Below are 18,289 nucleotides of genomic sequence, written 5' to 3'. Positions count from 1 at the left end.
CTGCTTATTTGTTATTTGATTTTTGATCTTAAAACGAAAAACGAATTTTCCCGTTTTTCAATATTGGATTTTGAAACGAAAAACGACCTGTTTTCTTGTTTTTCAACTTTGGGATTTAAAGTGAAAAACGAATTACCAAAGGTACACGGACCGTTACGCTATTATATTACCGCTGTTCTATTACCATATAGAACTCAATTGTGTAATACAGGCAGAACTAATCCTACAGGTGAAACTATTACAACATCTAATGCTTTTTTTAAATCAGCGTTCTGCTTATTATTTACCAAATAACTTTCTGAAATATATTTGATTGTTGTTGCTCCTTGTTTACTGCAGAGTTAGTTCGTGCAATTTTATTAATTTTTGGATGTTTATTGGCTGAGAACAAGAAATATTGAATCGCCTCGGTTAATGGTCCGTGTACCTTTGGTAATTCGTTTTTCACTTTAAATCCCAAAGTTGAAAAACAAGAAAACGGGGCGTTATTCGTTTTTCGTTTCAAAATCCAATATTGAAAAACGGGAAAATTCGTTTTTCATTTTAAGATCAAATAACAAATAAGCAGAAATTGAAAAACGGGTCGTATTTTAATTTTCCAAAATCAACATTTTTTATCAGTTCAACCAGAATACATGCTTCATATAAAGTGTAAATCAGGTACAAGTGTTGAGAAGACGGAACAAAAAGTTATAATAACGTTACGCCGCGTCCCCTGTTCTGACTTTTGTGTCTGTCGTACTTTTTCCTGCCCTTGTAATTCACACAAGAACTATTTATCCTAAAAAAAAATAGGGGGCTATTCTAAGAAAAAAGAATGCTGCATTATTTTTTACATTATTATTATTATTATTATTACCGTATAGGACTCAGTTCTGTAATACAGGCATAACTAATCGTACATGTCACATAGTGGTGGTAAACTCGGTTCATTTTATGGACTCGGGTTAGTCTGAGTCACTCAGTCATGTGATTCGGTTCACTTGAGTCACTTGTACTGACATCTTGATTGAGATTGATTTACTGCATGAAAATGCCTCCAGATCTCACTTATCTTCACTCAGAGCCAGGGCCGATCAGAGGACTCACAGGATCCGGGTTCATTCAGATCTCGGACTCGTGATTCCTGATTCAGTACGAAGATTCGAATCCTTAACCGAGGCGATTCAATATTTCTTGTTCTCGGCCAATAAACATCCAAAAATTAATAAACTTGCACGAACTAACTCTGCAGTAAACAAGGAGCAACAACAATCAAATATATTTCAGAAAGTTATTTGGTAAATAATAGGCAGAACACTGATTAAAAAAAGCATTAGATGTAATAGTGTCACCGTGACATGTAGGATTAGTTCTGCCTGTATTACAGAATGGAGTTCTATACGGTAATAGAAAGAACAGGGGACGCGGTGTAACGTTATTATAACTTTTTGTTTTACAGTATTTCTGACTTGATTGTTCTCTACAAAACATAACACCAACACTGTATTGCAAAAATATTTATCAACCTCCAACTTACTATAGAACAATCCAAACTGTTCGTGTTGCCAAATCCACTCAGATTCATTTATTTTTCCTCTTTGATTTTACGCTGCACATCTGCGCACAAACTTTGATCTCTCGCTACTTGTTGACGTGTATTTTTGGACGTGGTATCATTAAACCCCCTCGTCACTTCTCACGTGTGTTTTTGTAAAAAACAAAAAACAAAAAAAAAACGTAGTTTGGGAGAGCAGAGAAGCTCGCCTGTGATTCCAGTTGGTGATAGATGGTGTAGTGTGTGAAACCCCCTAATTCCCGATCAGTCGTGTAGTGTGAAATACACACCGACCTGAAAGACTCCCGATTACAAGAGATCCAGTCGTGTAGCGTGAACTTGGCATAATATGAAGCGTGTATACGCACGTCAGCGCGTGCACGAGCTCGCACTTTTATTTGTGGTTGAACTGATAAAAAATGTTGATTTTGGAACATTAAAGGTCCGTGTACCTTTGGTAATTCGTTTTTCACTTTAAATCCCAAAGTTGAAAAACAAGAAAACGGGGCGTTATTCGTTTTTCGTTTTAAGATCAAAAATCAAATAACAAATAAGCAGAAATTGAAAAACGAAATTGATTTTTCCAAAATCAAAATTTTTTATCAGTTCAACCAGAAATAAAAGTGCGAGCGCGTGCACTTTATTTCCATATAAAGTGTAAATCAGGTACAAGTGTTGAGAAGACGGAACAAAAAGTCCTAATAACGTTACACCGCGTCCCCTGTTCTATTACCGTATAGAACTCCATTCTGTAATAAGAACTAATCGTACATGTCACGGTGAAACTGTTACAAATATATTTGATTGTTGTTGCTCCTTGTTTACTGCAGAGTTAGTTCGTGCAATTTTATTAATTTTTGGATGTTTATTGGCCGAGAACAAGAAATATTGAATCGCCTCGGTTAAGGATTCGAATCTTCGTACTGAATCAGGAATCACGAGTCCGAGATCTGAATGAACCCGGATCCTGTGAGTCCTCTGATCGGCCCTGGCTCTGAGTGAAGATAAGTGAGATCTGGAGGCATTTTCATGCAGTAAATCAATCTCAATCAAGACGTCAGTACAAGTGACTCAAGTGAACCGAATCACATGACTGAGTGACTCAGACTAACCCGAGTCCATAAAATGAACCGAGTTTACCACCACTATGTGACATGTACGATTAGTTATGCCTGTATTACAGAACTGAGTCCTATACGGTAATAATAATAATAATAATTTCTGCTTATTTGTTATTTGATTTTTGATCTTAAAACGAAAAACGAATAACGCCCCGTTTTACCATTTTCAACTTTGGGATTTAAAGTGAAAAACGAATTACCAAAGGTACACGGACCCACATGATTACCTAACACACATCTCAGAGATACAGGTAAGAGATAAGACCAGGGTTCCAGTGCCTCAGTGCGCATGATCAGAAGTTCTCCTGCTGCTGCTGTGGTGATCAGTTTAAAGTTCATGTGTGTTGAGAAGGTTCATTCAGACTCTCACTGAAGCTCCTCTGAGAAGAAACAATGACAGAATCTGAGTTATATGTTGAATATAAAGGAGTTTTCCTTCCTAAACATCTGCATCCTCCCGACAGTCTGAAGTACTACGAGGATTTTACTTTCCGACCAGATGATGTCCTCATCGTCACCTACCCCAAATCTGGTAGGAAAATGAACTTATTCACATCAGAGTTATTATCATGTGGTTTCATTATTTATTTATTTCTGAATAATTCGCTTTAAATCTGTAGTTTGTTTGTTCACTCGGACCTTTTGCACCGCAGCCTTGATCATGCACAGTATTAAACCTCCTGTATATTGTGCTCCCTACAGCTCTTAAACATCACTTATTTGTTTCATTTGCATTTGCAATAGTTTATTGACTAATTCTTTATTTAAGGAGAGCGCTCATTCATTAATAACTACGGTGGCCCGCTGAGTCAAAACACGATAACATTTACAAAACAAACAAAAGCTGACAACACAACAACATTAAGGAAAAACGCAAATACAAAAAGCACAACACAACAACATTAAGGAAAAACACGAATACAAAAAGCACAACACAACAACATTAAGGAAAAACACGAATACAAAAAGGACAACACAACGAAATTAAGGAAACACAAATACAAAAGGACAACACAACGAAATGAAGGAAACACGAATACAAAAGGACAACACAACAACATTAAGGAAACACGAATACAAAAGGACAACACAACGAAATTAAGGAAACACGAGTACAAAATGACAACACAACGAAATTAAGGAAACACGAATACAAAAGGACAACACAACGAAATTAAGGAAACACGAATACAAAAGGACAACACAACGAAATTAAGGAAACACGAATACAAAAGGACAACACAACGAAATTAAGGAAACACGAATACAAAAGGACAACACAACGAAATTAAGGAAACACGAATACAAAAGGACAACACAACGAAATTAAGGAAACACAAATTCAAATCCTACAACGGAAATGCTCCCGGTCACTAGAGGGCACCTCTATCATTTTTTATCTGTATGAACATTGCAGCAAAGAAAGCAAGAAGCAGAGCAGCGTAGTGCAGAGAATCTGGATTCGGTTTAACTTTAATGTTCAGTGATATAATTCTTAATAAAATTGAGCTTTTGATCAATTTATTTCAAACCATTTTCATACAAACACATTAATGTTTCTCACCTACTACAAACTATTTTATATTAATTTTAAATAAAGATCAATAAATCTGATCATTTTATTTTGGAGATGAATTAATCTATGCAGGTCTCGTAATTTCATTTATTAGTATAAACCTCAATGTTTCCCATTTACTACAAACTTTTTTTAGTTACATTTTTAGTTATATTTTCTTTTAAATTTATAGTTAAGATAAAAAAATGTATGCTCATTGTACTGTACATCTGTATACATGACAAATAACGGATATATTACCTTATTTCATATAGGATAATTGTAAATTATAGAATTATTTGACATGATTACATTTATTAATGTAAACTATTTTATATATACACATACAGTGCATACCCATCACCTACAAACTTCTTTACATTATTAAATCATTTATTTTAATTTCTAGTTAACATCAATAATTGTATGATAATTATATTTTACAGGTGTGTCCATTTGTGTCTAAAAATGGTTTGACATTAATCTAGTTAAATAATACAAGATTTAGATGTATTTATTTATTTTTTTATAAAAGAAATAAATTTTTGTAATGCTTTGTACAAGGTTTGTAATAGGTGAAAGAAACCGATGTGTATATAAAAATTTGTTTGACATTAATACATCAAATTATATGACACTTTAATGGATTCCTTTTTCTGAAAAAAATGCACAAAATGTTATGAACAAGACTCAGTTTTTCCATTAGTTTTTTTTTAAGTAAATAGACGTAATCTTAAAATTAAAATGAAATAGCTTTTTAAGTATGTTACCTATTTTCATGTGTAAGAATTCATAAAATAAGTCTTATGTGTTTTTTCAAGCACTTATTTAAACCAGAATGCCGAATGTCAAAAGAATGTTGAATATTAAACTAATGGGCATGAATACATACGCTTAAAATGCTTAATGATAACTAACTAATACATTGTAAATATACTGTTAAAAGGTTTATGACATTAAAACATGTTAAACTGTAAAAGCGTGGCACAGTCTGGTTAAAGCTCAAGTTAGTTGATTTTGCAATTATATTCAAACATTTGGCAAGCTAATTGCTGCCTGATGTTTAAAAAACAAAAAGGTGCTATACAATCAAACCACCGACACTAAAAAGCTCAATTTTATTAAGAATTATATCACTGAACATTAAAGTTAAACCGAATCCAGATTCTCTGCACTACGCTGCTCTGCTTCTTGCTTTCTTTGCTGCAATGTTCATACAGATAAAAAATGATAGAGGTGCCCTCTAGTGACCAGGAGCATTTCCGTTGTAGGATTTGAATTTGTGTTTCCTTAATTTCGTTGTGTTGTCCTTTTGTATTCGTGTTTCCTTAATTTCGTTGTGTTGTCATTTTGTACTCGTGTTTCCTTAATTTCGTTGTGTTGTCCTTTTGTATTCGTGTTTCCTTAATGTTGTTGTGTTGTCCTTTTGTATTCGTGTTTCCTTAATTTCGTTGTGTTGTCCTTTTTGTATTCGTGTTTTTCCTTAATGTTGTTGTGTTGTGCTTTTTGTATTTGCGTTTTTCCTTAATTTCGTTGTGTTGTCCTTTTTGTATTCGTGTTTTTCCTTAATGTTGTTGTGTTGTGCTTTTTGTATTCGTGTTTTTCCTTAATGTTGTTGTGTTGTGCTTTTTGTATTTGCGTTTTTCCTTAATTTCGTTGTGTTGTCCTTTTTGTATTCGTGTTTTTCCTTAATGTTGTTGTGTTGTGCTTTTTGTATTCGTGTTTTTCCTTAATGTTGTTGTGTTGTGCTTTTTGTATTCGTGTTTTTCCTTAATGTTGTTGTGTTGTGCTTTTTGTATTCGTGTTTTTCCTTAATGTTGTTGTGTTGTGCTTTTTGTATTCGGGTTTTTCCTTAATGTTGTTGTGTTGTGCTTTTTGTATTTGCGTTTTTCCTTAATTTCGTTGTGTTGTCCTTTTGTATTCGTGTTTCCTTAATTTCGTTGTGTTGTCCTTTTTGTATTCGTGTTTTTCCTTAATGTTGTTGTGTTGTGCTTTTTGTATTTGCATTTTTCCTTAATTTCGTTGTGTTGTCCTTTTTGTATTCGTGTTTTTCCTTAATGTTGTTGTGTTGTGCTTTTTGTATTCGTGTTTTTCCTTAATGTTGTTGTGTTGTGCTTTTTGTATTTGCGTTTTTCCTTAATGTTGTTGTGTTGTCAGCTTTTGTTTGTTTTGTAAATGTTATCGTGTTTTGACTCAGCGGGCCACCGTAAATAACCCTAAAGGTTGCCAGATTTCTGCTGTGTGTAGCATCAACAATCCACGCTGAAGGTTCAGATTGGGACGTTCTTTCCTGAAAGCTTCATGACAGCAGAACGTAGAACCTGAGGTTGGTGAGAACACTAGAGGGTTTCCTTTATTCAGCATCTGGAGCAACAACTGGAGAACCTGGAGAACCTTCATCACTCACAAACACTTGTTTAGACTATTGTTAAGACTCTCCGTGCATGATACGGCTCTCCGTATGAACCCGCCCGGTGCAGGTTGATCTGGAGGTCTTGGACCTGTGGCGTCAGTTGTTTGGAATCCCCCAAATTAAAACCATATTACCAGGTGCTGGGTGTCCAAAACCCATTAATACCAGAAGACAGCAAAGCTTAGGTTTTTTTGAGGAGGTGGGGTTGAATTTGGGGCCCAAAAATGAACAATTGTCCTTGAGATGTCTGTGAATAATTATTAGAACCTGAGGTTGGTGGGAACACTGCTGTCCTGCACTGAGGGTTCCATTATTCAGCATCTGGAGCAGAAGCTAAGAGAATCTTCATGGTTCTACTGGGAAGATCACTCACAAATACTTGTTTGGACTGTTTATTTCAGTTCAGTTGTGTGTGCGCTGTGTGTGACTCTCCGTGCATGATACGGATCTCCGTATGAACCCGCCCGGTGCAAAAATGCCAAACCCACTCATGCCTGTTGTGTTATGTTGTATGTTTTGTGGTTTTTTTTTCTGTAGGCACCACATGGTTGCAGGAGATCGTTCCACTCATCCTCAGTGGGGGAGACCTCACCCCCGTGCAGACTATACCGAACTGGGATCGGGTTCCATGGCTGGAGGAGCACCGGGCCAAGATACTGAACCTGGAACAAAGGCCGTCACCACGCGCCTTCGCAACCCACTACCATTACAACATGATGAACGAGTCCTTCTTAAAAGTCAAACCAAAGGTACGGTCGTAAATTCCCTTTGATAACCTCGGGTCCACTGATAACTTTGATCTTTTTAGAATCGAAGGTCTGACCAAATTTTCCACTTTTACAATTCCAGAAATGATTCCTTGAACCAAAAAAAAAACATTGTTTGCAGGTACTTGTCAGTGTAACAGAGAATTTCCTCCCTGTTTAGTCGTATCCGGTATTTCCCCTCTACTCCTGACAGAGGAGGGTCGTAACAAACACAAGTGTGCAGCACCGACCTCTTCTTTTTACCTGCACCAGGCGGGTTCATACGGAGATCCGTATCACGCACAGAGAGTGATGCACTGATCTCCGTTAGCCCAGTCTCTGTGCAGCACCATCCATCAGCCAGCAAAGGTCGTAACTGCAGCAGTTATGAGAAATCCCTCCCGCATTCCCACTCTCACCCTGAGATTTAAACCCACAAACTTTGAGATGTCAGATCTGGTGTGCTTGTGTGTTTTACCATTTACGATGATAGTTTTGCAGTCAACAGCTTCACATGTGTCGGAGAAAGCACGTGCTAGCCTGCAGCCCTTCCTGGCCAGCGTGAGCATGTTGTATGAGCATATGAGGGAGATTGCAAATGCAGTTGGGTATTAGAAACTACCAGAACATCGTACTTAACTAGAATGTTCCACGATGTATTATAATACATTATTTACGATAGAAGTTAAACTAAATCTCTCTGTGTTATTATTACTCTCCAGGTCGTTTATGTGATGCGGAACCCTAAGGACGTCTTTACATCCTCCTTCCACTACTACGGAATGGCTTCGTATCTGGTGAATCCAGGCACCGCCGACGAGTTCCTGGAAAAGTTTCTCAGTGGAAAAAGTAAATCTTTTACATCACCCGTACCCCCGCGCCCATCACCCATCCCCACACACACATCTTCATCCTGTCTTCATCACGACCTGAACCTTCTTATCAGACCTCAAAGGGTGAAGTTTAAAGTCTAAGTTAGAGCGGTGGTCCTCTACCTTACATAGGTCATCACCTCAGTGCACAATGTGTGATCTTTAACTATTAATGAGTAATTATAACAGACTTCTGCATGGGTCTGCCTGATAACTGCTGGGTTATTGATTAGTGATACATGTCTTGTCTTTGTCTTTATTTGACACATTTACAAGAAACCTGATACACTCTCTGGCCAAATGTATGTGGACACCGGTCCAAATGCTTGTTGGACATCCTCTTCCAAAACCATGAAGTTGGCCCCGCAATTCAGCCAAAACAGAGTCAGTTTCTGTGTGATCTGGCATGTTGAATGTTGGATGAAAAGATCTGGCTTACAGTCAACCTTCCAATTCATCCTGAATGGACCTCATTTTGTCTAAAGGGTGCAGCTATGCTACTGTAGAAAAAGAGCCTTTCTTAAAATGCTGCAAAGCTGGAAGATTAGAATTTAAATACATCAATTAATTTTATACACTTGTTATCAGACTTGATATTAACTATTTTATTGCCCACAGTAATGTTCGGCTCATGGTTTGACCATGTGAAGGGATGGTTGGGTGCCAAGGAACAGGATCACATTTTCCACATTGCTTATGAAGAACTGCTACAGGTACGTTTTACTTCATTTGAGAAATTTGGTTTGTAAACCCTGGAGAATGACCTGAATTTCAGCATTAATAGTACACAGGGTACAATTTTGGCTCTAGTAGTTACAAGGTAAACAGGATCTTTTTGTCCCCGACACAAACCACTAGGTCCTAAAATGTTAACCATTTATCAGTGTTGTCTGCAATGTTTTTATCTGTGAGTAGTTAAGATTGTGGTGGAGTGAGGGCCTCCAGAAGGCGTGTTTATAACATGTCCCATAGGCGTTTCTGAAAAAGACATCGTTCTAAAGGCGCTCTCACAGATCTTCAAATTAGCCATGCACCACCAATGGGCACTTCTACACCCTCATGCCATGACAGACTCTGGCTTTTATACCATCAGTTATTTTATATGTATAGACAATATGAATGATTGGAATGTCAGATCCCAAACTACACATCAGTCTATTTTAAATTAAATCGAATCAAATCAAGGTTTATTTGTCATACACAGAGTCATACACAGTACAACTGGCAGTGAAATCCTTTTGTGATTGCTTGGCCACAGTAGTTACAACATAGACAAAATATATATTTATACAAAAAATAGAATTGTTTTAAAATAGAGAAAGTGTAGAAAAATATATTGTGCAACAAAATGCTATAGAGATGTGATTATTATACACAAATACAAATCTATATACACATACACACCAGTGGTGATTTCTCTAAGACTGCAAGGGAAGCTCAGTTTCCCCTAAAATATAAAAATGAAATGGTGAAATATGTACAGTTGTGTTAACATTTCATTGACTACAAATGTGTTAGAACACGTTCATCTTGAAGACGAATTCGTTCAGAATCAGCTACTGATCACAAATCCACTGACTCGATTTTGTTAACTTCTCACACATTCCCGGAGCGTCGATGCATTTCCCCGCAGAAGCTGAGTGTCTATTCACTTCAACAGGACTGCATGGAGGGTTTTTTTCATTGCTTCGAAACACGCCGGTCATTGGATAAATGCCACGATTTTGTCCTGCCCCCGGACGCTGAGCGGGGGGTGAATGGAGCTGTGGGCGGGTCTGGACGCCGAGCTTCTGCGAGATGATTGGAGGATCAGTCGAAAGGCTGAATCCCGTTTTGATTGACAGCTATTTTGAAATCTACACATGACTTAATCACTGGGAGCTTCAGTCCCATCATGGATTTTACGAGTGAAATCGAAAGACAAACTGCTGCAGCCCATTTCTTCGATAGGATCACAGGCCATTTTCTTGAAAAGGATCGGAGGGCAGAATTTATGTATAAATAAATTGACAAATTTTATGATGTAAGCCGACAATGAGCTTCCCCTCTTTGAAAGACCAGCAGCCGCCACTGATACACATGTATACACATGTATACATACATATATTATATATATATATATATATATATATATATATATATATATATATATAAAGTGTATCACAAAAGTGAGTACACCCCTCACATTTCTGCAGATATTTAAGTATATCTTTTCATGGGACAACACTGACAAAATGACACTTTGACACAATGAAAAGTAGTCTGTGTGCAGCTTATATAACAGTGTAAATTTATTCTTCCCTCAAAATAACTCAATATACAGCCATTAATGTCTAAACCACCGGCAACAAAAGTGAGTACACCCCTTAGTGAAAGTTCCTGAAGTGTCAATATTTTGTGTGGCCACCATTATTTCCCAGAACTGCCTTAACTCTCCTGGGCATGGAGTTTACCAGAGCTTCACAGGTTGCCACTGGAATGCTTTTCCACTCCTCCATGACGACATCACGGAGCTGGCGGATATTCGAGACTTTGCGCTCCTCCACCTTCCGCTTGAGGATGCCCCATAGATGTTCTATTGGGTTTAGGTTTGGAGACATGCTTGGCCAGTCCATCACCTTTACCCTCAGCCTCTTCAATAAAGCAGTGGTCGTCTTAGAGGTGTGTTTGGGGTCATTATCATGCTGAAACACTGCCCTGCGACCCAGTTTCCGGAGGGAGGGGATCATGCTCTGCTTCAGTATTTCACAGTACATATTGGAGTTCATGTGTCCCTCAATGAAATGTAACTCCCCAACACCTGCTGCACTCATGCAGCCCCAGACCATGGCATTCCCACCACCATGCTTGACTGTAGGCATGACACACTTATCTTTGTACCGCCACACATGCTTGAGACCATCTGAACCAAACAAATTAATCTTGGTCTCATCAGACCATAGGACATGGTTCCAGTAATCCATGTCCTTTGTTGACATGTCTTCAGCAAACTGTTTGCGGGCTTTCTTGTGTAGAGACTTCAGAAGAGGCTTCCTTCTGGGGTGACAGCCATGCAGACCAATTTGATGTAGTGTGCGGCGTATGGTCTGAGCACTGACAGGCTGACCCCCCACCTTTTCAATCTCTGCAGCAATGCTGACAGCACTCCTGCGCCTATCTTTCAAAGACAGCAGTTGGATGTGACGCTGAGCACGTGCACTCAGCTTCTTTGGACGACCGACGCGAGGTCTGTTCTGAGTGGACCCTGCTCTTTTAAAACGCTGGATGATCTTGGCCACTGTGCTGCAGCTCAGTTTCAGGGTGTTGGCAATCTTCTTGTAGCGCAACAATTCGTCTTTTAAGATCCTCAGAGAGTTCTTTGCCATGAGGTGCCATGTTGGAACTTTCAGTGACCAGTATGAGAGAGTGTGAGAGCTGTACTACTAAACTGAACACACCTGCTCCCTATGCACACCTGAGACCTAGTAACACTAACAAATCACATGACATTTTGGAGGGAAAATGACAAGCAGTGCTCAATTTGGACATTTAGGGGTGTAGTCTCTTAGGGGTGTACTCACTTTTGTTGCCGGTGGTTTAGACATTAATGGCTGTATATTGAGTTATTTTGAGGGAAGAATAAATTTACTGTTATATAAGCTGCACACAGACTACTTTTCATTATAATAATAATAATAGAATTTTATTTATAAGCGCCTTTCAGGATACACAAGGACACTTTACACATCAAAGAAATTAAAAGAGAACAACAGAAAAGGTATAAAACGAGTAATAAAACATAAGAAGGTAAATAGTACTACTGCAAATATATATATATATATAACTGAGAATAAAACAAATTAAAAACAAGTATTCAATAAAACTAAGAATTATGGAAAGCAGTTCTAAAGAGATAAGTTTTTAATTGCTTCTTAAAAATTGGCAAGGAGGAACATGAGCGGAGATAAAGGGGGATGGTGTTCCATAACACTAAACGCTCTTTCACCGTACATGCGCAGCTTGACAGGAGGTACAGAGAGCAAGCTGGCATCAGCAGACCGGAGCGAGCGTGAAGGACAGTAGCTGGTCAGCAGAACAGAGAGATAGTCAGGAGCCAGACCATGCAGGGACTTGAATACTAAGAGGAGTATTGTGTAGTTTATGCGATATTGGACTGGAAGCCAGTGCAGATCTTTTAGTACAGGAGTGATGTGTTGCCAAGAGCTTGTATGTGTGAGAACTCTTGCTGCAGAATTCTGAACATACTGTAACTTCTTCAGACTACGGGAAGGAAGCCCAATTAATTACAGAGTTGTGTCAAAGTGTCAGTGTTGTCCCATTAAAAGATATAATGAAATATTTGCAGAAATGTGAGGGGTGTACTCACTTTTGTGATACTGTATATAAACTGTATACACGCATATACATATATACACACATACAGTATATATCTATATATAATAATAATAATAATAATAATACATTTAATTTGTAATGCACTTTACATTTGTGTACAAATCTCAAAGTGCCACAAGACAAAGACATCACTACAATTAATAAATAAATAAATAAATAAATAAAATAGCTACAATCACTACATAAATTAAAAATTATTCATAGGTTCTGCTAAAAAGAAAGGTTTTGAGTCTCTTCTTAAAAGTCCCAATCGGCTGTGGTGCCCTCAAATGGTCAGGGAGGGCATTCCAAAGGCGAGGGGCAGCAGAACAGAAGGCCCGATCACCCATGGTACTGAGCTTGGTTCTTGGGGGGAGAAGGCGATTTGAGTTGGTAGAGACGAAGGATCGGAATGAGGTTTGAGTGGTGAGCAGTTCTTTCAAATAGGTGGGAGCATAACCATAAATACACTGGTGAGTGAGGAGGGAGACCTTGTATTCAATCCTAACAGAGATGGGAAGCCAGTGAAGAGAACGTAGAATCGGTGTGATATGCTCATATTTTCGCACTCTCATCAGGATCCTAGCGGCACTGTTCTGAATGCTTTGTAATCTATGAAGACTTTTGCTAGAAATCCCAATGAGAAGTGCATTGCAGTAATCCAGTCTGGAGGAGACAAAAGCGTGCATCAGTTTTATGCATAAACTTAGATTTCGTGACCTGAATAGCTTGTGGGAAAAAGCTCCTTCTCATCCTCTCCGTTTTAGCTTTTGGCTTGAAAACGCTTGGCCTAGCATTTCTTGGTTTTATCTTTTCTGTGTTCTCTGGAGTTCCTGTATTTTGTCCTTAAATTGCAATTGATTCATCCTTTTCTGGATGCTGACATTATACTCTTGCATATTTGCATCAACCCTTTTTTTGTAGCTGCTGACTGGACTTGTGCAACAGTAAAAGAATTTTAGATCATTCTAGGGTTTCCTGTCTGGACTTGTCTATTTCAAAACAAACAAGTTCTCCAACTGTATATTATATGAGTAGTCCTAAATCTGTGAGCTGTTAACAAGAGCATAACAGAAACATGATGGTAAAATGTATGCCCTGCAGGATCTTGCAGGATCGGTTTCCAAGATTGCCGAGTTCCTTGAAAAGCCTCTAAGCCCGGAGGTGATTAGGAAAATATCTGACAATTGCGTGTTCAAAAACATGAAGCAGAACAAGATGTCCAACTATTCTCTAGTTCCTGAAGAGTTCATGGACCAGAAGAAATCAGAATTTCTCAGGAAGGGTAAGAATCTTAAGCCTGGTATCATTTATTTAATCAGCAGACTGTTGGGTTTTGTGCTGTTGTTTGGTACAGTGATTATTCGACGCTGTTTTGACGACTTTACTGTGTTGTTTTGCTCAAGGAATTGCTGGTGACTGGAAGAACCTTCTCACTGAGGTCCAAACTGCAAAATTTGATGCTTTTTACCAGGAGAAAATGAAGGATGTGAAGTACAAATTTGTATGGGATTAAATTAGATTATTAGAAGGAGTAATACATTTACTGTACATTATTATTATCATTTTATGTCATGTTATGTCTTTATAAACATCACTGTACATCTGTGTGCGGTCTTCTCCCATGATCTTGTGTCATGTTCTGGTCGAGAAGTACATTTTTACTGAAATTCTAATTACCTAATTACCTTTTTAAAATAAAGCATTTTATGCATCACATTGTTGTTGTTTTTTGTTTGACGTGTTAATGTAGAGAAATGTAGTTAGCTACAATTAAAGCCAAAAGTTTACCATGATGGAAATAGATGTTGGGTAAGTTTGCTCATTTAGTAAATAAAATGATAAATTATATTTGTTTAGTAAATTAAAGTAGCTGTTAATGTACATTATAAAACGGATAGTTCCGGTCCTAAAATCTGATTGGCTGAGCCGCGTTCGAAGCCGTTGTAAAACCCCCCCATAAATGCACACCTATGACCACCTCACATCATTCCATATTAATACGCCACTGAAAAGAAAAAGTGAATGTTATGTTCGCCCTCATGTTGCCTAGCAACACTGTTAACGGACTACGTGATTTCGCGGAAGAATGCTTTTTGTGAGTGTTTTTGTAAAAAAAAACATTTATTTATTGAACATTGTTGTATTTTATTATATTTTATGTTGACCGCCGTTTTATAAAAGCAATAAGCCACTTGAGACCGTGCGTTACTGCTATGATTTTATCACGGGGAAAGACGTTTTAGGCACTCCGCTTCGCGTTATGCCAAAACAACCTTCCCCGTGATAAAATCGCAGTAACGCACGGTCTCGAGTGGCTTATTGCTTTAGTTAGCACCAGTGTGTATATTCATCAGACCCACTGCTACAAACAATGCTAAGGTACGAGTCTGTGTTAGTGCTCGGGTGGTGCTGCGGTCTGTTATGCTATTTCACCGTTGCTGAGATTCGGGTTGCATTGGAAATGGGTTGGCACCTTGTCCAGGGTTTTCCTGAGGAAACAGGACCTGCTGCAACCCTGACCAGGATAACGGGGTTGATAAAAATGAAGAAAATGAAGTGAATGAATCTGTAGTTCACCAGACACCAGGAGGACACTTAAACATGTGAACAACCACTTGCAAAACCACAGTATCCTCTAATATTAACATTTATCTAATACCCTTCCAACACAAAACAACGAATATTTAATAAATCACTAATAATAACATCATTTTATTCAGTAAAGAAATTAATTTTACAGGAACAGGGAACATTTCTATGGAGGGGTGAACATGGGCTACTACAACCGTTCCTGTCACCCTGGGCTCTGCATTTTAGTGAACCTGTGAGGAAAACAGTGATTTTGGTCACTTTTCTTGCAGTGTGGATGTTTATAAAGTTTAATCTAACAAAATAAACAGTTTAATAAACTTTTGATGTGTATTTTGATGTACTTTTCAGTACGCTAGCATGAATATACAGGCTAGGGTTGCCAACTTGGGGGGGGGGGGTTGTTAAAAAAATGTTTTATTTAGGTTTTATTTAGGTTTTATTTAAATAAAAAATGTTTTATTTAGGCTGTTTAACATTTATTATTTTCATTCTTTATAATAATAAATCAGAACCATATTTTAGGTAAAACAACATAAAGAACATCATGTAACATTTTTTCTTAATAGTGAAAACAACATTTTTACATAATCCATCTTCACACTGACATGCGGCCCGGTTGTGGACTGCGTTGCTTAGGGGAGCATCAAGAAAATTGGGGGAGGGTTGGGGCAATGCCCACCCCAGCACCGGCCCTGCTTGTGTTACTTTAGTTTCGCCCTAAGCCGGATTCGAACCTAGGGCAGAAGAACGTGCACTATGCGCTCTGCCTACTGCGCTACTCAAACAGCGGAGTATTTATAGTGGTGGTAAATTCGGTTCATTTTATGCACTCGGGTTAATCTGAGTCACTCAGTAATGTGATCCGTTTCACTTGGGTCACTTGAGTCAGTTGAGTCACTTATACTGACGTTCTGATTGCGATTGATTTACTGCATTAAAATGCATCCAAATATCACTTGTGTTCTGTGCTCTCATCTTCTGTAAATAAATCCTTCTCTCTTAATTCTCTTGGCCCCTCACACTTCTCTTATCAGTGACAAGTTGACACTTTTTTTTAAAGTAAAATCTTGATCATGGGGGGAGAGGAGGGTGGACTCACCTACCAATCAGATGGGTATATTAATGGGTCAAGGGTTTAAAATTACCATGGGGGCTATAAGTGGTACAGTACTAAAGTAGCCTGTAAGCATTTGCATTTTAATAATAATACGTATAACTATATTTTGTTTTTTTATATATATAAAAAACTATATTTTGTATTATATTTGCTTACAAGAAAATATGTAAGTAAGTAAATTTTATTTATATAGCACTCTTAAAACAACTTACGTTGACCAAAGTGCTGTACATCGAACAAGCATACATAAGACACCATTATGTTTATAAAAAAAAAAAAAAAAAAAGTACAACCAAATAACAATACTGAGTAAGAGACAAAATAAAACAGATAAAAATAGACTAAACAATTATAATTACCACGGCTCCTCACTGTTCAAATGCCAGCTTATAAAGGTATGTTTTTAGGAGTGATTTAAAAACAGCGGCCGAAGGTGCTTGTGGAATATTAGGAGGTCGAGTGTTCCATAGCCTCGGAGCATAAACTGCAAATGCACGATCACCTTTTAGCTTCAAACGAGCCCTAGGAACAGTCAACAAATTCTGAGTGGCTGATCTTAAAGATCGCTGTGCGGTTGCGGGAGAAAGCGTACCACTGAGATAAGCCGGGGCTCGACCATTAAGCGCTTTAAAAACAAATAAAAGCACTTTAAACTGAATCCTGTGCTGAACAGGCAGCCAATGTAGTGAGGCGAGGACAGGTGTAATATAGTTTCTTTTCTTGGTATTAGTCAGTAACCTTGCTGCTGCATTCTGGACCACCTGTAAGCGCCGCAACAGAGACTGATTCATCCCAATATACAGAGAATTACAGTAGTCAATTCTTGCACAAATGAATGCATGAATAACTTTTTCCAGGTCAGAACAGCAGAGAAAAGGCTTCATCTTCGCAATATTTCTTTGATTTGTTTATCAAATCGGAGGTCAGAGTCAAAGATAACACCAAGATTTCTCACAGATGTTTTGACACATGTAGACAAGTGACCAAGGTTATTGGAGACACTATTGATGTGATGAGGACCCCCAAAAACGATAACCTCTGACTTGCTTTCATTCAGCTGAAGGAAATTGTCAGCCATCCACCTTTTTATGTCCTCAAGACAACTGCTAAGAGACGTTAACGAGCCATTGTCATTCGGTCTAATGGGAAGATAAAGCTGTATGTCATCAGCATACAGGTGAAAGCTGACATTGTGCTTCCTAATTATTTGACCCAATGGCAGCATATAGAGAGAAAAAAGGAGGGGCCCTAGTATGGACCCTTGTGGAACACCACAAGAGACATCAGCAGAAGAAGAGAAATAGCTGCTAATATTCACTGAAAAGGTTCTTTTCTTAAAATAAGATATGAACCAATTCAGGGCCTCTCCCTGTAACCCCACTTACTTTTCCAGGCGACCAACAAGTATGTCATGGTCAACAGTATCAAAAGCAGAACTAAGGTCCAATAAAATGAGGATGGCACAATTTCCCTCATCAACAGTAAGTAGCAAGTCATTTGTCACCTTCAGAAGAGCAGATTCAGTGCTGTGCATAGACTTAAAGCCAGATTGAAAAATCTCAAAAATACCATCTCTACTCAAAAATGGTAAAAGCTGAGAATATACAACCTTTTCCAGCAATTTAGCCAAGAATGGTAATTTAGAAATCGGCCTATAGTTACTAACCACTGTAGCATCAAGATTAAGCTTTTTGAGCAGAGGTGTAACTACAGCATGTTTAAAGCATGCTGGAACAGTACCAGTGGCAAGGGAAGTATTAATGATATCCAGGACAAAAGGTCCTAATATATCAAATGTCTCCCTAACTATCTGTGGGGGCATCACATCAAGTGGGGAGGTTGTTGGCTTTGTTTTCAGCACCAAATCTGTTAATTCGGAGATTGAAACAGCCTCAAACTTTTCAAACACACCTGGGCACTGCGGTGGAAGTGGAGAATCTATACCCAAGTAAGTAATGC

General features: G+C 38.1%; 1 protein-coding gene across 1 annotated transcript; it reads left to right on the top strand.

The window, feature by feature from the left end:
• Window positions 1-3,001: 3,001 nt before the first annotated feature.
• sult2st2 (sulfotransferase family 2, cytosolic sulfotransferase 2) lies at window positions 3,002-14,335 on the top strand. Its single transcript, XM_063004036.1, has 6 exons — window positions 3,002-3,190; window positions 7,164-7,375; window positions 8,095-8,221; window positions 8,863-8,957; window positions 13,723-13,903; window positions 14,025-14,335. The coding sequence occupies exons 1-6, from the start codon at window positions 3,052-3,054 to the stop codon at window positions 14,132-14,134; spliced, it is 864 nt and encodes a 287-aa protein (XP_062860106.1). The 5' UTR covers window positions 3,002-3,051; the 3' UTR covers window positions 14,135-14,335.
• The last annotated feature ends 3,954 nt before the right edge of the window (window positions 14,336-18,289 follow it).

The sequence above is a fragment of the Trichomycterus rosablanca genome, chromosome 10 (assembly GCF_030014385.1).
Source record: "Trichomycterus rosablanca isolate fTriRos1 chromosome 10, fTriRos1.hap1, whole genome shotgun sequence".
NCBI lineage: Eukaryota > Metazoa > Chordata > Actinopteri > Siluriformes > Trichomycteridae > Trichomycterus > Trichomycterus rosablanca.
This window is presented reverse-complemented; position numbering and strand designations above follow the sequence as displayed.